Source organism: Scyliorhinus canicula, chromosome 3 (genome assembly GCF_902713615.1).
Source record: "Scyliorhinus canicula chromosome 3, sScyCan1.1, whole genome shotgun sequence".
Lineage (NCBI taxonomy): Eukaryota > Metazoa > Chordata > Chondrichthyes > Carcharhiniformes > Scyliorhinidae > Scyliorhinus > Scyliorhinus canicula.
In genome coordinates this window covers 262,128,363-262,148,279 of record NC_052148.1, presented here as the reverse complement: position 1 = coordinate 262,148,279, position 19,917 = coordinate 262,128,363, and the positions used below count along the sequence as shown (strand labels likewise).

Sequence of the window (19,917 nt, the reverse complement as noted above, 5' to 3'; positions counted from 1 at the left end):
GGTTGCGAGTTCCACATTCTTAGCATTCTTTTGGGGGAAGAGGTTTCTTTTGAATTTCCTATTGGATTTCTTGCTGACTATCTTATATCCATATCCTCGAGTTACGGTCATCCTCACAGGAGGAAATATTCTTCCTGTATTCATCCATCAAAACCCTTCATAATTTTGAAGACCTCCGACTAATCGCCTGTTTAAGGAACACACGGGCGGCATGGTAGCACAGTGGTTAGCACTGTTGCTTCACCGCTCCAGGGTGCCAGGTTCGATTCCCGGCTTGGGTCACTGTCTGTGCGCAGTCTGCACGTTCTCCTCGTGTCTGCTTGGGTTTCCTCCGGATGCTCCGGTTTCCTCCCACATTCCATAGATGTGTAGGTTAGGTGGATTGGCCATGCTAAATTGCCCCCAAGTGTCCAAAAAGGTTAGGTGGGGTTACTGGGGTAATGGGATAAAGTGGCGGTCTGGGCTTACGTTTCCAAGGGCTGGGGCAGACTCGATGGGCTGAATAGCCTCCTTCTGCACTGCAAATTGTATTCTATTTATTCTAATCCTTTCTTGATATGCATACTCATGTAGTTCTGGTATCAAACCTGTAAATCTTCTCTGCACCCTTGCCAATGCCCGCATATTATTTTTATAATTGACTTTTATTTGGCAGTGGGGTGTGACACTTTGGGAGGCACTCCTCCAGCCTACCTGCCAGTACCTTTGCCAATACCTTTGTGTCCACATTCAGAAGTGAGATGGGCCGAAACGACCCACACTCCGTTGGATCCTTATCTTTTTTTAAACAGGGAAATCGATGCCCCAAGGTTTGTGGCAACACCCCCTTCCTCACCTTCAGGGGTGCCAGTTTATCCTTGAATTTTTTATAATCTTCCACCGTAAACCCATCCGGCCCTGCATCCTCCCAATCGCATCCTTTATCTCCTCTCTACTATCGCTCCTTCTAATGTAAGCCTATCCCCCTCCCCTAACCTCAGGAACTCTTACCCATCTAGAAATCTCCCTCCCTTCTTAAACAGTGGTGTAAATCAGCCACCTTCCAGTCCTCTGGGACCCTTCCGGCCTCCGGTGATTCCTGAAAGATCATCACCTATGCCGCCACAATTTCCTCAGCTATCTCTTTTAGGACCCTCGGGTGTAGTCCATCCGGTCCAGGTGACTTATCCACCATCAGACCTTTCAGTTTCCCCAGAACCTTCTCCTTAGTAATGGTCACTGCACTCACCTCTGCCCCCTGGTTCTCCTGGAGCTCTGGCATCCCATCGTGTCTTCCATCAGTCTTCCATTGTGAAGACTGATGCAAAGTAACTATTCAGTTCGTCTGCTATTTCTTTGTTTCCTATTATTATTATTATTGAAAAAAATCTCTTCCTATTTTCTTTTATATTACTAGCTAGCTTGCACTCGTACTGCATCTTCTCCCCATTATTGCTTTTTGGGTTGTCCTCCGCTCGCTTTTAAAGGCTTCCCAATCCTCTGGTTTCCCACTAATCCTCGCCACTTTGTATGCTTTTTCTTTAGCCTTTATGCTGTCCTTGACATCCCTCGTCAACCATGGATGCCTTGTCCTCCCCTTAGCATGTTTCCTCCTCCTTGGGATGATTTTCTGTTGTGCCTCCCTAATAACACCCAAAAGCTCCTGCCATTGCTGTTCCACTGTCTTCCCTCCTAGGTTCCTTCTCCAATCAACTCTGGCCATCTCCTCCCTCATGTCTTTGTAGTTACCCTTACTTAATTGTAATACTGTTACATCTGATTCCAGCTTCTCCCTCTCAAACTGCAGGGTAAATTCTATAATATTGTGGTCACTGCTCCCTTAGGGTTCCTTCAACTTAAGTTCCCTAATCAAGTCCACCTCATTACTTGCTGGAAACAGTTATTTAAACTCATTACTAATTATGCAATATGGTGACACGGGTAGAGAAAATACAAATTGATTGGTTCTATTATTTATTTTAAAGTTAATGCATCACAAACAGGCAAATCAACTGGCTGAGAATATATAGCACCATTCAGAAACTGTTTGTCTACACGTTAACCATGTGAAGTTAATACCTAAAATACAGCTTGGCATCCACTTGTTTCAAAGTTTGGTTACAAATAAATGTGACTTCTCAGCTAAACTAGAGGGGAGGAGATAGAGAGAGAGGGGAGAGGGGAGGAGAGAGAGAGAGAGAGAGAGGGGAAAGAATCATTGAATCCCTACAGGGCAGAAGGAAACCATTTGGCCTGTCACGTCTGCACCAACCCTTCGAATGAGCACGCTCGCCATGACCACTCACCTGTCCCCGCCGCCCTATTCCCGTAACCCCATAACTTAACCTGCGCATCCCTTGACACTAAAGGGCAATTTAGCATGGCCAATCCACGTAGCTACACATCTTCAGACTGTGGGAGGAAACCAAAGCACTTGGAGAAAACTCACGCAGACACGGGGAGAACTGCAAACTCCACACAGACAGTGATCCAAGGCCGCAATTGAACCCGGGTCCCTGGCGCTGTGAGGCAGCAATGCTGACCACTGTGCTGGGGAAGAGAAGGAGAGAGAGAGAGAGAGAGTGGAAGAGACTGTTAAATAAACCATCATATCCATGGTGTTAAGGGTATGATCCTGATATGGATAGAGGTTTGGCTGACTAGCAGAAGGCAGAGAGTGGGGATAAAGGGGTCTTGTTCAGGATGGCAGCCAGTGACTAGGGACAGATAGTATTGAGGAAGCAGGGGGGCTGCAGAAGGACTTGGACAGGCTTAGAGAGTGGGCAATGAAGTGGTAGATTGGATAAATGTGGAAAAGTGAGGTTATGCACTTTGGAAGGAGGAATGGAGGCACAGACAATTTTCTAAATGGGGAAATGCTTAGGAAATCAGAAGCACAAAGGGATATAGGAGTCTAGTTCAGGATTCTCTTACGGTTAACGTGCAGGTTCAGTCGGCAGTTAGGGAGGCAAATAGCATTCATGTCGAGAGGGCGAGAATACAAGAGTGGGGATGTGCTTCTGAGGCTGTATAAGGCTCTAATCAGACCCCATTTGAAGTATTGTGAGCAATTTTGGACCCCATATCTAAGGAATGATGTGCTGGCATTGGAAAGGGTCCAGAGGAGGTTCACAAGAATGATCCCTGGAATGAAGAGCTTGTTATATGAGGAACGATTGAAGACTCTGGGTCTCCACTCATTCGCATTTAGGACGAGGGGGGGAATCTTACAGGATAGAGGGGGCGAGAGAAAGAGGGGGCGAGAGAAAGAGGGGGCGAGAGAAAGAGGGGGCGAGAGAAAGAGGGGGCGAGAGAAAGAGGGGGCGAGAGAAAGAGGGGGCGAGAGAAAGAGGGGGCGAGAGAAAGAGGGGGCGAGAGAAAGAGGGGGCGAGAGAAAGAGGGGGCGAGAGAAAGAGGGGGCGAGAGAAAGAGGGGGCGAGAGAAAGAGGGGGCGAGAGAAAGAGGGGGCGAGAGAAAGAGGGGGCGAGAGAAAGAGGGGGGCGAGAGAAAGAGGGGGCGAGAGAAAGAGGGGGCGAGAGAAAGAGGGGGCGAGAGAAAGAGGGGGCGAGAGAAAGAGGGGGCGAGAGAAAGAGGGGGCGAGAGAAAGAGGGGGCGAGAGAAAGAGGGGGCGAGAGAAAGAGGGGGCGAGAGAAAGAGGGGGCGAGAGAAAGAGGGGGCGAGAGAAAGAGGGGGCGAGAGAAAGAGGGGGCGAGAGAAAGAGGGGGCGAGAGAAAGAGGGGGCGAGAGAAGAGAGAGGGGGCGAGAGAAGAGAGAGGGGGCGAGAGAAGAGGGGGCGAGAGAAGAGGGGGCGAGAGAAAGAGGGGGGCGAGAGAAAGAGGGGGCGAGAGAAAGAGGGGGCGAGAGAAAGAGGGGGCGAGAGAAAGAGGGGGCGAGAGAAAGAGGGGGGCGAGAGAAAGAGGGGGCGAGAGAAAGAGGGGGCGAGAGAAAGAGGGGGCGAGAGAAAGAGGGGGCGAGAGAAAGAGGGGGCGAGAGAAGAGGGGGCGAGAGAAAGAGGGGGCGAGAGAAAGAGGGGGCGAGAGAAAGAGGGGGCGAGAGAAAGAGGGGGCGAGAGAAAGAGGGGGCGAGAGAAAGAGGGGGCGAGAGAAAGAGGGGGCGAGGAGAAAGAGGGGGCGAGAGAAAGAGGGGGCGAGAGAAAGAGGGGGCGAGAGAAAGAGGGGGCGAGAGAAAGAGGGGGCGAGAGAAAGAGGGGGCGAGAGCGAGAGAAAGAGGGAGCGAGAGAAAGAGGAAGCGAGAGCGAGAGAAAGAGGGGCGAGAGCGAGAGAAAGAGGGGGCGAGAGAAAGAGGGGGCGAGAGAAAGAGGGAGCGAGAGAAAGAGGGGGGCGAGAGAAAGAGGGGGCGAGAGAAAGAGGGGGCGAGAGAAAGAGGGGGCGAGAGAAAGAGGGGGCGAGAGAAAGAGGGGGGCGAGAGAAAGAGGGGGCGAGAGAAAGAGGGGGCGAGAGAAAGAGGGGGCGAGAGAAAGAGGGGGCGAGAGAAAGAGGGGGCGAGAGAAAGAGGGGGCGAGAGAAAGAGGGGGCGAGAGAAAGAGGGGGCGAGAGAAAGAGGGAGAGGGAGAAAGATTGGGGGAAGGGAGAGTGGTTGGGGGGGGGGGGGGGGGAGATGGGCCGGAGGGAGAGGGAGAAAGATTGGGGGAAAGGGAGAGTGGGGGGGCGATGGGAGAGGGAGGGAGAGTGGAGGGGGGGGGGGGGGGGAGAGTGGAGGGAGAGTGGGGGGGAGAGGGAGGGAGAGGGAGGGAGAGTGGGGGGAGAGGGGGGGGAGAGTGGGGGGAGAGGGAGGGAGAGTGGGGGGAGAGGGAGGGAGAGGGAGGGAGAGTGGGGGGGGGCGAGAGGAGGGAGTGTGCAGGAGAGGAGGGAGAGAGGGGGTGGAGGGAGAGTGGGAGGCGGGAGAGTGGGGGGGTGGGAGGGAGAGTCGGGCGGGGAGAGGAAGAGAGAAGGGGAGGAAGAGGCGGGAGGAGGGAGAGTGGAGGGGAGGAGGGAGAGTGGAGGGGACGAGGGAGAGTGGGGCGGAGAAGAGGAAGAGTGAGAAAGAAAGGGGGGGGGAAAGAGAGAAGCGGAGATGAAGAGGGGAGTAAAAAGAGGTGGGGAAGAGAGGAGGAAGAGAGAAATAGAGTTACGTTTCGAGTCCAATATGACTATTCTCCCAGAACGTATTCGATTTCATTCTGTTTTTACTTCAGATCATTGCAGTATTTTACTTTCATTGCACTAAGCGTGTTTATGTAAACAGAGTAAATGAAAATGCCTTTCTGAATTGAAAGGATAGCGAAGTGTCAACAAGCATACAAACAACTTAAAAATAATGTAGCAGTGGTGAGTACCAATTATACAGCCACAATTGCTCTACAAGATTAAAGGGAACATTTATTGTTATTTTTGCCATTATTTTCCATGCGGAAGGGTAGCTATAGCTGCAATGTAGGTTCGGACAAGCCTGCGTCTCAGTCAAACTGCATGTCATCATTCGATATTCAGGCACTATTTTTGAATGGTCAGCTTTTTGTTGATCAGCTGTTGTTAGTTTCCCAGTTTGGCATGTTTAGAATTCCAAGCCACTGATACATTGCTTTATAAGGGGTGGAATAATGCACAGTATCAAATGTGGCATATTCTTTTGCTGCTAATGCTGGTGTGTGTCACTTAACACTGCAAAGGGTTATTGATAAGACAACAATAGATGAGCTAACTAAGAAGCTGGAGGCACTGCGGCTCTAATATTCTCTATTTCTGGAGAGTTTATACAACCAAAATGATTTCTTTGGTACAGACATTTGTATTTGGCTGCGATGGCCGGAGTGTGAGATCATGTGAAGCTTCGACAACATAAGAGACAGGTAGACACATCATCCAGGACTGAAACCGAGTACTAGCGATGAGCAATTTGAAGAAAAGCTAATTTGACTTCACTCGAGAACATAGGAACACACCAAATAGGAGGAGGAGGCCATTCTGCCCTTCAAGCCTGTTGCAGCATTCAGCAAGATCATGGCTAAACTGCCACATCAACTCCACCGATATATTCATTCCCCATGTCCACCAAAATTCTGTTGATCTGTCTTGAATATAATTAACTATTGTTATTTGCTGATAAATATTTCAACAGCAATCATAATAGTTAAAAGAGAGACCTTCCATGTCATACCTTCCATGGCCAGGTGTATCAAAGCTCTTTGTTGCTATTTAAGCACGATAAAAATGTAATCAGTTGTAATGTCAGAAACGTGGCAGCCAATTTGTGCACAGCAAGCTCTCATAAACAGCAACACGGCAATGACCAGATGATTGTTATTTTTTATAATGTGCATTCAGGGATAAATACTGGCCAAGACAACAGAGATAACTCCCTCTGCTCTTCTTCGAAACAGTGCCAGAAAAGGCACACAGCGCCTCGGCCGACCCTCTCATACGAAAGAGAGCACCTCTGACAGTGCAGCACCTGCTCAGTACTGTGCTGGAATGTCAGCCTCGATCTCTGCGCTGAAGCCCTGGAGCAGGGCTTGAGCCCACGGCCATCTAACTCAAGAGGTGAGAGTGCTACCATCTCGGCCATGGCTCACTCTGGAGTCTGCGAACAAACCCGAGAGGAGATTGAGGAATGATCTATATATTGACAGTCTAACAAGGGCATGCACTTCCGGCCAACTCTTGTCCATTATAAATTCCCGATTCCCAAATTTCACACATGTTTTGTTCTTTCAACCGTAAATTATACCAAATCAGAGCACTGCATAAATATAAGGGCTGAATACCTCATTTTAAAGTGGCAACTGTTATTTGTGGCACTGAAACAATTCCCCCTGGCCTCTAAGCCACTTTCACAGAAAATTACACTTGACTCTAGACTCCCCATATATGATGTCGTCGAAGATTGAGGAACAAACAATGGAACGGGCATGTCTGACCACTCCAGTGTCTAAAAAAAAAAATCACTTAATTTCAGTCAAATTGCCTTTATCTAACTTGCTTTTTATTATTTTGTTCGGAAATGGTGTCAGATAGGATTAGTCTGAACTACATAAAGGACTGATGAACCTTCAACCTTTCACAGGGCCAACTGCAATGCCATACAGTACCTCGCTTGTTATCATGTGCCAATGCATTTCATTGGACCAGCTGATTGAGGGATTATACAGTTGTGACAGCTGTAACACATAGCTCCACCTGCCACTATGCTCCCTCCTCCAAACGCAAAAGAATCCACTGGGGAACTACACAGGTCCCCGATTCATCAGGGAGTCGAAAAAAAAACTTACAAAGTTATTTCGCTCTTACCTCCACTCCGAGCAGCGCAGCCCAGGTCAAACCTCTCACTAGCGGGGGGATGTCCGCCCTTGCTTCTTTCCAAATTTGATTCTTTTTGTACGGATACGCCTGAGGAAAAGGTAGGAAGACAGATGATAAACTCATCAGCTAAGTCAGTGTCCTAACCTTATTCTTGGCCCCATTGTTCTCCGATCCTTTACGACCACTGTCTCCTTTCTATCGATCTGCTCATCTGGATTTTAAGTTGTCAAGTTCAACAGGAGGCCATCTGTGCTGGAATCTCAATCTCGCAGCGCCCAGGAGTAGCAAGTTTGATGTTCAAACTCACGATCTTTCACTTGCTAAATTTACAACCACCAGCTTGTTATCGTTAAGAGGTGAAGAGGTTGCTCCGCAGTGGGAGGGTAGGGTGGAGGTGGGGTGGGTGTGAGGCTTGGGGATGGAAATACGCGGACCGCCGATGTCTCGTCATCAGCCACATTTGTTTCGGGGAAAGGTTGGCAGAAAGAATGAAAAAGGCTTGCATTTAGGTAGCATTAAATCAAAATCACCTCACAGAAATAAATTAGTTATTCAAGGGTCGTCACGGTGTCAGGTTACACGACGTTGACGGAGAAAGAATAAAACTTGCCTTTATTTAATGTTTTTCACATCCACAGGACATCACAAAGTGCGTTAAAGCCCGAGATGTGGAACAACCACCGTTATTGGGGCAGGACGGCAGCACAGTTGTTAGCACTGTTGCTTCACAGCACCAGGGTTCCAGGTTGCGATTCCTGCTTGGGTCACTATCTGCGTGAGTGTCCCCGTGTCTGCTTGGTGTCCGGGTGCTCCGGTGTCCTCCCACAAGTCCAGGAAGACGTGCTGTTAGGTCATTTGGACATTCTGAATTCTCCTTGTGAACCCGAACAGGTGCCGGAATGTGGCAACTAGGGGCTTATCACAGTAGCTTCATTGCAGTGTTAATGTAAGCCTACTTGTGACAATAAAGATTACATGGTAAAATAGGTGGCTAATGTACACCGAAACAGCAATGAGACAAATTTCCACCTGATATACCCCATCCTATTCTCTCACCTGGACGCCAGAGGGGGAAATAGGAGACCAGGAAAGGATGTAACATCCCACCCACCCTGAGCTGCAAGAAGTATGTGGCCCATGATACAGTGCAAGAGGAAAAGCACAAAATAAGATGATATAAATTTGCATTAGCATTATACAGAAGACCCGAGTATTACATTTCCTCTAGTAAATATCAAAAAAACTTTGTTTAATCGAAGAAACTGGCAGAACAACACTCAATGTTTTATCTCTCTTCTTACCACAGTTTACACGGCAATGTGAAAACATCAGATTTAGTTTGGCTAAAGGCTCCATGTTTTCACCCAGAGTGGGGAACGACACTGGAATCTTACCTTTAGGAGCCTGTCGAAGAGTACAATTCGGTGCAGCTGGTATTCAGTGTCTCTCTCCCTGATAATGAGGGGCAGTGTGGCTGCAGCAGTGAGCTCATGGTTGCTGTTGGAAGGGGATATAGTTGACTGCCTAGAAAATGGATAGATATTATACATTAGAACAGCAATTATCTTTTACCAGGTTGGGAGGAGGCGCATGCGGTGCATAAATGCTGACAAACACCCATTTAGTAGAATGGCCTGTTCTGTGCCTTGGGACAAAGCTAAGACAGAGAGTCATACAGCACAGAAAAGGCCTTTCAGCCCATCGCATCTGCACCAGTCAAACACAACCACCTAGGTATTCTAATCCCATTTTCTAGCACTTGGCCCATAGCCTTGTGCGTCTTGGGATCACGTGCAGATTTAAATGCTTCTTAAATGTTATGAGGGTCTCTGCCTCCATCACCCTTTCAGGCAGTGAGTTCCAAACTCCCACCACTCTCTGGGAGAAAAAGGTTTTCCTCAAATCCCCTCTGAACCTCCTGCCCCTCACCTCAAATCTATGCCCCCTGGTCATTGACCCCTCCACCAAAGGGAAACGTTTGTTCCGGTTGTAGCCACCTGGGGTGGCCACGTCCCGATTACAAAATGGATACTCGCAAAGAGTGCAGGGAAAAATGGACAGCACTAGAAAAACAAGCAGGTGCAAGGTTTCCTGTGGATTAGAACTTGCAGAACCCGGACAGAACTGAAACTACAAGCCATTAGCATGGTAATGAGCTATCTCCGGGGAAAAAAAGAAACATTGAAACAATCGGTACCAGGACAGACTCCCCGGCGCCAGTAGAAGCTAAAATAAAGGCAGGCCAATGGTTACCTAGAGCTGGCCCAACGATCAGGGAACAACCCCGTTATTGGAGAGAATCGATACAAACGACTGGGACATGGTCCAATTAATTGGGACCAAGTCCAGGGTCCGCCCAGAAGGGCGCGAAACCCCTTGGGGTATAAAGCAGAGTCCCCAAGGTCAGTTCGCTCTCTTAAGAACTCTTACTTTCTCCATCTTCACCTTGGCATTTGGCTCTCAGCGACGAGAGGCCCACCAAGCACCAGCCAAGTAAGTCTAAGGTCAACGCACTCTACGAGATAGACGTTCCTAGCTACTATTCTATACCAGTTCGAAGCCAGCAGTATCAGAACCGGACAACGGCCATTGTTCCTCTGACTGAGTGGGCCACTCGATGCTAAGTATAGGCTTTTAGTAGTAGTTGTAGTTTAGTGAGTAGAGTATGTGTATGAGTAATAATTGACTGTGTGTGTAAATAAATGTGCATTGATTTCAAACTTACTAACTGGCGTATCGAGTCATTGATCAGTATTTGGCTTTGAACCCTGTGGTGGTATCAGAAAGATACCTGGCGACTCCTGAGCAAAGGTCCTCAAATCTATGTCCACTGGTCATTGACCCCTCCACCAAAGGGAAAAGTTTGTTCCTGTCTATCTATGCCCCTCATAATTTTATACATCTCAATCATGTCGTCCTTCAGTCTCCAAGGAAAACAATCCAAGTCTATCCAATCTCTCTTTATAGCTAAAATTCACCAGCCCAGGCAACATCCTGATAAATCTCCTCTGCACCCTTTCCAGTGCGATCACATCCCTCTTATAATATGGCCTAACCAATATTTTATACAGTTCCAGCATAACCTTCCTGCTCTTAAGCTCTATGCCATGGCTAACAAAAGCATGTGTACCATATGCTTTCTTAACAACTGCATCCACCTACTCTGCTACTTTACAGGTTACTGTACATGCACACCAAGATCCCGCTGATCCTCTGTGCTTCCCAGGGTCCTGCCATTTATCATGTATTCCCTTGCCTTGTTTTTCCTTCCCAAGTGCATCACCTCACACTTACCTGGATTCAATTCCATTTGCCACTGATCAGCCCGTCTATATCCTCTTGTAATTGAAAGCTATCCTCCTCACTACTTCCCAATGCACCAATTTTTGTATCATCCGCAAACTTACTGATCAACCCTCCTACATTCATGTCTAAATCATTTATATAAAGCACAAACTGCAAGGGCTCCCAACACGGATCTCTGTGCGTCCCCACTGGACACAGGCTTCCAATCAGAAAAATACCCCTCGACCAACACCCTCTGCTTCCTGCCACTCAGCAAATTCTGGGTCCAATTTGTCAATTTTCTTTGGATCCCATGGGCTCTTACCTTCGCTATCAGTCTCCCAAGTGGGACCTTATCAAAAGCCTTGCTGAAGTCCAAGTAGACCACATCAAATGCATTTCCCTCAACTACATACCAAGTCACCTTTTCAAAAAATTCAAATCAAGTTGGTCAGATGTGACCTCCTCTTAACAAAACCAAGTTGACTGTTCTCGATTAATCCCTGCCTCTCCAAATGCACATTAATTCTGACTCTCAGAATTGCTTCCAACAGTTTCCCCGACACGGAGGTTAGAAGCCTGGCTACAGTTTGTGTTTATTTAGAGCTAAGTTGTCCAAGATACATCCCATAGGACCCATGTGGTCTTCTAATTTTCGGAACCTGGCCCAGGAATTCCCGAGCAGCTGCTTGTACCCATGTTTCCACATGGTCCGGTTTGAATATTGTGGGCTTTTATGTTTGCACGAGCTACTCTTAGCTCTCATGATTCACTGTTGAATAAAGGCCAAATCAGAATTTCAGGATGTTGTCCTGTCAATGGATTAAGCCATCAGCAAACTTAATAAGAACATTTCAAATGTTGTGGCTATGGCCCGTTACTATCCGTGCTGTGCTCCTATGCCATCAAACAGGATAGTGATTTTGACACTGTTGCTAGGAAACAAATATTTTTGTTATTTCAGATCACTAGCACGGTTGCCGTCAGTGAAAACATCTTTATCACATCTGCAACGCAACATTAAAACACGATGTTTATTTTGCTCAAAGCATATGAAATTTAGCAGTTATGTGTTGTTCCTTCGAAACAAGTAGGATTTCAAATATACAAATAAAAATGCTGTTTATTTTCAATCCATGATGGATTCAATGCAGAATCATAGAATCAACAGTGCAGAAGAGGGCCTTTCGGCTCATTGAGTTGCATCGGCCCTTGGAAAGAGCACCCTACTTAAACCCACACCTCTACTCTACCTCCATAATCCAGCAACCCCACCTATCCTGCACATCTTTGGACTGTGGGGGGAAACCGGAGCACCCAGAGGAAGCTCACGCCAACACGGGGAGAAAGTGCAAACTCCACACAGACAGTCACCCGAGATCAGAATTGAACCTGGGTTCCTGGCGCTGTGAGGCAGAAGTGCAAAGCACTGTGATCGTATTTTTAATCCAGAATAGCCCAGGCCTATTGTCCATTATTCAGTTTGAATCGTGACATCAGAAACACCACTTACACCCACAGCACTGGCCGTGCAACCCTGCTGTCCCTCAGCTGAAACAACCAGCTACTCCTACCATTGCATTCCGTGCTTTATCAACCACTTAAGCGAATTTTTAAAAAATGTAACCCCACCCATCTTTGAAAGAGTCTTCATTCTTTGAATGCAGCTCAGCTTACACATACCTTTAGCAAAAGCCCATTGTCAACAAGGACGAAAAGAAAATCAATCACTGGTACAGGAACAACACATTTTTACTCGTCACATGATCCATGAATATTTGCTGGTCCTACGTGTATGAATCTGTGGAATGGTGATCACTGTGCTGTACTAGATACTGAAGTTGGTTGCGTCTTGCGATTATATGTAAAATATTGTGAAATTTGTCTGCATTTCTTTCCTTTATTTTGGGGTTAAAGGATCGATGACTGGCTCCTGCAAAGGTACAGGCAGGTCTCATATCCGAGAGAAAGACATTATAACATGTGATTGGTGCCTCTGGTATAATTGGAGTTGGAGTGTTTTGGTGTGTGACCGAACATGGTGTGAAAATCGTGTCCTTTATTTCCGTTGGCTGCATGAGCATTCGCTACATGCAAAGGAGTGTGCAATTTTATCACATTTTTATGGTTCTATCCTCTCCCACCTCATTTTCTACCTTATCCGTTCATCGTCTTTCCTTGTATGAACGTAGGCACCAAGGTTAATGATTAAGTTGAACCAACTGTGTTGGCGCACTCCTGTCTTTTTCTCCATCCATGTACGCTGAAGCATTTATACTGTGCCAGTTTTCAGGATTTGTTGTGTTATTTGTAAAAATGGAAAACTCCAATAAAAATGTATATTTAACAAAACTGGTTACATGATCGTATTGTTAGGGCTAGAAGTGCAGGGGGCTAAGTCGGACAGGGAGAAGACTGGAGAGGGTAGCCCCCCGTGGGTGAACGGGACAGAAATGTTGACGATTGACGGCCAGATGGGCAGTGGTGCCATTAGTTAGTGGCACTGTGCTCAGCTTCATTTTGCGCCCCCCCCCCCCCCCCCCCCCACCCAGCCCACAGCCTCTCTGTTTCCCACCACTGTCTTTCAAAATACGAGCATCTAAAAGACTGTCCACATTGCAGAAGCCAATTATTTCAATAAAATTAAACATTTTGATTCACGCACATGAGCTAAAATAGCATTATGAGCTTGTGGATTCAATAGATAGCTTTTAAGTTACACCGCCAATAATTGTTTCACATGTTTTACTAGCTGCTAATTCTACCCTCAGGTTGAAATCGGCGAATGTCATGCATCAATGGTCACCTTTTGCTTTTTCATCACTCTGGATCTTTTGAGGAAAAAATTAAATAATAATTCAGTGTATTTTTTCTATGTATATTTATTAAGATTTTACATTTTAGAAATTGACGCAAAGTTACAAAATAATGCCATACATAATAAAAGCAAAAAAAAAACGGCACAATGTACACAGGCACAGGATGGCAGAGGAGAACCACGTCATAACTGACTTGGTACCATCATCAGACAAAACTGAATGCCCTCATGACCCCCACCAAGAAAAATATGACAAAACGACACCCTCTCATGCTGCACAGGACTACTACCATTACAAGAAGTCAGGAGAAATTTACTGCAGCCAGATTGGGTGCACACCGACATACAATTCTCTCGGATCCAGCAGTGCCACAGGCCATCAGTGACCCAGCTCCTTTGGGTATCAGGCCCAACTGCACCCATGCAGAAACCAAGAGTGGATTCATCGTGCCCAGCTCTATAAAGAACAAAAGAAACTCCACAAGAACCCCAGTTCTAAGGGAAATTGCATACGTGCCCCATAACCCGGCCTAATCCCCTTCCAGGCCCAGAACAGAACCAATATCATTCACGTAATTACAAAATGATAATGAGAGGACGCAGCAACACGACCAAGTTGTTCTCGGACCCAGAGTCTCCCATAGTAAAAGAAGAAAGGAAAGACGAGAGCGTTAAGTAATGGGTTAAGAGACATTGCAATTAGTTGTCTCATTTATGCTAAGTGTTCAATGATTGTCTCATTTACGTTAAGTGTTCAATGATTGACACTGATATGTAAAGGGGCTTCAGGTGGACTCTGGATCTTGTGATGATCTGTAGAGTTCTGTGCAGAGTGAGTTTGAACCATTAAAGGTGTGCTGGTGAAAAAGGAGCTGAACTCTCGCCTCTTCATACCACAGCATCTAGTACATGTTAACAGAGAGTACCAGAGCCAACCCACCGGGTAACAAGATCTCAGGACCCAAGAGGCCCCGACTCACCACAGCACTTGTCAGGAATCCATCAACAAAAAGAGAATAGGCCACTCAACCAAAAAGGCAACTCATCCCCAAGGAGAACGACAGGATGACCTCAAGGCACAAAACTTGAATATGGGTAATCTTAATCTTTCTGCCCGGGAGGGAGGGCCAACCCCCTCTTCCCTGGCACCATGGGACCCATCCCACTAATCGAGCCCACCAGGAGAAAGGCCAGCGCAAGGTAAAAGGAACATTCAAAAATGGACCCATTCCCTAATGAACAGAACAGCACCCAACCAGTTACAGCATATTCCAGGGTGAGATGTCATTCCCAAGTAGCTCCGGGGAAAGGCAAAGACAAAGTGAGAAACCCAGTGGAGGACTCAACTTTTGGGGCCTTCCAGAAGAGGAGAAGGAGGAGGAAGAGAGAGTGAGAACCATCAGATCTAATCACTCGGAAAACAGGGAAATCGGTATAACTAACACAAACCCCAACTTTTTGGGCAGCAGCCCGGCACACACCAACGAGGAAGAGAGCTAGCCACCTAGTCGAGGGGGAGCATCACACCTTCCCCAGAGAACCCCAGAGAAGATAGAGGATATCTACTAAGTACAGCGTTTAGCCCATTCCTCAAGTCTCAGTGCACCCCAGGGCCAAACCCAGCCTCTCCGGACACCCCCAATCCTCGGAGACAACAGAACACCAGCCACAGCGCCAGGCCTGGTCTAGCCACAGCACCATCCAAAAAAATAAACTCAGTAAGCTATATCCCCAGGATCTTCCCAAAACCCACATCCCGCCAAGCCTGCACCCCATCCAGGGCCATTCACCACTCCCACAAAGTGAGGAAGGATAATCGCTCTCACCCTAGCTAGGAGGCGATCCCAGTCCGTAAGCCAAAGAACCATCAAGACACCCATTAATTGGGTGCCTTGGGAAGGAGCATTGGCTCTCCTCCGCCCTCCACCGACAGCCCCCACCCACTTCATTGGTCCGGACCAGAACCAGGACCAGCCCAATGCTCGCTCAGATGAAAAAGCGAAACCCCCCAGGGAGGGGATACCCAAAGCAATGTACGGGTAACCACCATCATACAAAAGGATATCCAGGGCCACCCTCAACCCCAATCCTCAGCCACGGAGACCGATCCGCCTTCAGCCTGCTCCAATAATAGACGAGACGCTCTGTAACTTCCAATAGTACTGACAACAGCTGAAGAGAGAGGCCCATACTGGGAGATAAACTAGACCCAAAGGAAGAGTCAGAGGAACCCAGTACTCCCCAGAATAACAAGTCTGTCTACCCAGGATGTCCAAAGATAAAAACACGGATTCTTCAATTCAAATCTGAAAGAAAACCCAAAATGGATTAGCTCGAACTGGGAGGACGATCCTCAATCACAGAGAGGACGAACTAACCCTACCAATCCCAAACTTCCACTCCTCTCCCCACTCCAGCTCCACTGGGGATCTAAATTATTGGGAATTCCAACCATACAAATTGACATTTGGCATAACTTGCCTCCTACTGGTGGTACTAAAATTAATGCAATAAATGCAAAATGGCATGGGACCTCATATTAGTTATGTGCGGGTGAAGTTCTGAGATTGAATTTTTGGGAGTTCAGGGAGAATCCTGCACCCGTCAGTCAAATGTGGCGCTTTGACAGAACTCACTCCACTTTCCTCTGGAATTAAATAAAAGTCAATGCCATAAATAATTTTGCAATCCTGCCAAATCAATATGCATCTTAAGTTACAATACTGCTTTTCTCTCTCATCTTGATATGTCACCTGACATCGGTCTCTTTTTTTTTTGCCAAAATACAAAAGGCAATGTCATTGAGTCAGTGAGTGAGTCCAAAGGATCTTGCATTCCAACATTTTATGTGTATTAGCAATCAGCAACCGCCGCATAGAGGAGATTTTCTTTAACTCCTCAGGGGTATTTGACACATTTTGAAATATCGCAATTTATATTTCACGTTAATTATTAATTTGACTGCACTTAGCGTGGAAATCGGACCTGCCACACAACAATGATTTTGGACAGAATTTAAGGAAACACCGCTCTCCTATTTTGACCCACAATGGCGAAGACACCCGGTTTGCCGAATATCTCCTGGTCTCAGCAAGCGCATTTTGGCAAGTTTCAAAGTCAGTGCCATAAACAAGATAATAGCAGAACTACCCCTTTCATTGATACTTGTTACCGAGCTTGCTGGAATGCCACCACCAATTTTGACAGCTTCTTGGGAAGGCTGAGACAGGCGCACGAGGAGGTTAGACGGATGCAATTTCTGATAGTTGCCAAGATGTTCCAAGATTACAAAAGAGGCACCGTCGCCGCGACAGCGCCCTTTCCCAGAAAATCATTCTGCGATTGATAACCAATGCAATGCTCAATTTCGCAGCATCTGATCAAAACGCACTCCAAGCTGAACGTGATGAATTATATCGATTGAGCACACCCAAGTGACATTGCCTCGGTGGTTTCACTGCCACGCTGCCAGTTTATGAAGAACTAAAGGCCCACAAATGTCAGTTATTAATTTCCCACAATCAGTTCCTGGCTTAAAGTTCTTGTAACTCATCAACCTATTTACTGATCCACCCGACTCCAAAGCAACCAGGTGACCTTGGGGCAAACTACGGTTACATTTATGGAGTTGATGCGACCGTCTCGCTGTTTGAAAAATGTGAGTGAAGCTATTCGGTCAATCACGGGCTGATTCCTCTCTGCGTTTACTACCGATTGGCCCATGGCGAACCCATCACAATGTATGGAGGATTCAGCCTGTGATTCATTCCCGTTTTTCAAATAGCAGAGCGAGCAGGGAGGGAGGCAGAAGACAGGAAATTATAGGCCGGTTAGCCTCATTTCGGTCATTGGCAGATTTTAGAGCCCATTATTGAAGATGAGATCGCGGAGAACTTGGAAGTGCATGATAAAATAGGACTGAGCCAGCACGGCCTTGACAAAGGGAGGTTGTGTCTGGCAAGTCTGTTAGAGTTCTTTGAGGAGGTAACGAGAAAGTTAGACAAAGGAGAAGCAGTGGACGTGATTTATTTAGATTTCCAGAAGGCCTTTGACAAGGTGCCTCATTGGAGACTGTTAAATACATTAAGAGCCCATGGTGTTAAGGGCAAGATCCTGGCAAGGACAGAGGATTGGCTGACTGGCAGATGGCAGAGAGTGGGGATAAAGGGGTCTTTTTCAGGATGGCAGCCGGTGACTAGTGGTGTGCCTCAGGGGTCTGTGCTGGGGCCACAACTTTTCACAATATACATTAATGATCTGGAAGAAGGAACTGAAGGCGCTGTTGCTAAGTTTGCAGATGATACAAAGATCTGTAGAGGGACAGGTAGTATTGAGGAAGCAGGCGGGCTGCAGAAGGACTTGGACAGGCTAGGAGGGTGGGCAAAGAAGTGGCTGATGCAATACAATGTGGAAAAGTGTGAGGTTATGCACTTTGGAAGGAGAAATCATGGCACAGACTATTTTTTAAATGCGAAGATGCTTAGGAAATCAGAAGCACAAAGGGACTTGGGATTCCTTGGTCACGATTCTTTTAAGGTTAATGTGCAGGTTCAGTCGGCAGTTAGGAAGGCAAATGCAATGTTAGCAATCATGTCGAGAGGGCTAGAATACAAGGCCAGGGATGTACTTCTGAGGCTATATACGGCTCTGGTCAGACCCCATTTGGAGTATTGTGAGCAGTTTTGGGCCCAGTATCGAAGAAAGGATGGGCTGGCCTTGGAAAGGGTCCAGAGGAGGTTCACAAGAATGATCCCTGGAATGAAGAGCTTGTCGTATGAGGAACGGTTGAGGACTCTGGGTCTGTACTCGTTGGAGTTTAGAGGGAGGAGGGAGGATCTTATTGACACTTACAGGATACTGCGAGGCCTGGATAGAGTGGACGTGGAATGTTTCCACTTGTAGGAAAAACTAGAAGCAGAAGACACAATCTCAGACTAAAGGGACGATCCTTCAAAACAGAGATGAGGAGGAATTTCTTTAGCCAGAGGGTGGTGAATCTGTGGAACTCTTTGCCACAGACGGCTGTGGAGGCCAATTCACAGTGTCTTTAAGGCAGAGATAGATAGGTTCTTGATCAATAAGGGGATCAAGGGTTATGGGGAGAAGGCAGGAAAATGGGGATGAGAAAAATATCAGCCATGATTAAATGGCTGATCAGACTCGATGGGCTGACTGCCCTAATTCTGCTCCTGTGTCTTATGAGACATGAATTTTAAAAGCACATCGGAGTGAGATGAAGCAACCCAAAGAACACACAAGCATAAATAGAAATTTGGCACAGGGAGCAGGAAATTCAGCTCCTTGAGCATGGTTCACCATCTTGGTTAATCTATACTAGAAATAAATTTATCTGCCTTTTCTCTGTAGCTATTGAGCCAGCATTCTCAACCTTGTGGGAAAACTAACGATTTCCCTCAAACCACTGATCTTTAGACCCGTGTTTCTGATCTAACCTGAACCCCCCCCCCCCCCCGACTAAACTACGCTGCGATAAACTCCCCTTCCCAGGTAACAGTTAACCAGAAAATACATTTACTCACTCATCTTCCAACAAAGGATAAAATGCTTCTCCAGCGACATCTTTCAATCTCTACGAAACAAGCAGATGAAAATACGGAGATTAATATTATGGAAATCTAAAACATTATTGCTATCCTGATATGCAAATCATTGGATGATGAATTGGGTGGTCCGATTTCCAAAGTTGCACTGTTCAGCCGGGAGTGGTTCCTCAGTCAGGGGTATTGAGCAGACAACCTGGTTATTGAGGGCGTGAACACAACCAGGTATGGAAATGGTCCATAGATTATAAGAACAAGCACCAAGTACCCAGTTTATCAAACGAACCGCGTCTTCAGCTGAGCTTCGGAGCACTTTGCTCAAGACATCGAACAAATGGGGGTCACCGAGCACCAGAAATTTACCAACTGCCATCGGAAAGGAAAGGTTTTACTGTAGCTAACTTGGCAAATCATTACCATCAACTTTATTTCAGTGCAAGCCCTTTTATCATCTCCTGAAGCAGCCCAAAAAGGACACTCACTGACATTAAATCACTACCCCACTGCTACATGCATGCAGCCAACCCTCAAGGAACTTTTATTCGATTGAGATTCCGGAACCTCTTCTGGAATAACATACCCACGATGGTACCGCTCCCTACCTTACACCTCACAGGCCTGTTACCATAGAATCATAGAATTTACAGTGCAGAAGGAGGTCTTTGGGCCCATCGAGTCTGCACCGGCCCGTACAAAGAGCACCCTACTGAAGCCCACGTATAAACCCTATCCCCATAACCCCCACTTAACATGTTTTGGACACTAAGGGCAATTTAGCGTGGCCAATCCACCTAACCTGCGCATCTTTGGGTTGTGGGAGAAACCCGAGCACCCGGAGGAACCCCACGCAGACACGGGGAGAACGTGAAGACTCCACACAGTGACCCAGCTGCGAATCGAACCTGGGGCCCTGGTGTTGTGAAGCAACTGTGCCAACTACTGTGCTATCGTGCTATATACAGTTCCATTGGCAAAC

At 47.0% G+C, this 19,917-nt stretch overlaps 1 protein-coding gene across 3 annotated transcripts in view; it reads right to left on the bottom strand.

Moving 5' to 3' along the window:
* The window catches only part of tbck (TBC1 domain containing kinase), a 224,598-nt gene that overhangs the window by 146,996 nt on the left and 57,685 nt on the right, over nt 1–19,917 (bottom strand). For all 3 annotated transcript variants that reach the window (XM_038792700.1, XM_038792702.1, XM_038792701.1), the window contains exons 13-15: nt 18,921–18,970; nt 8,672–8,801; nt 7,266–7,364 (exon numbers count right to left, since the gene is read on the bottom strand). In XM_038792700.1, the coding sequence (XP_038648628.1) occupies nt 7,266–7,364; nt 8,672–8,801; nt 18,921–18,970 (279 nt within the window). The remainder of the gene's footprint in view (nt 1–7,265; nt 7,365–8,671; nt 8,802–18,920; nt 18,971–19,917) is intronic.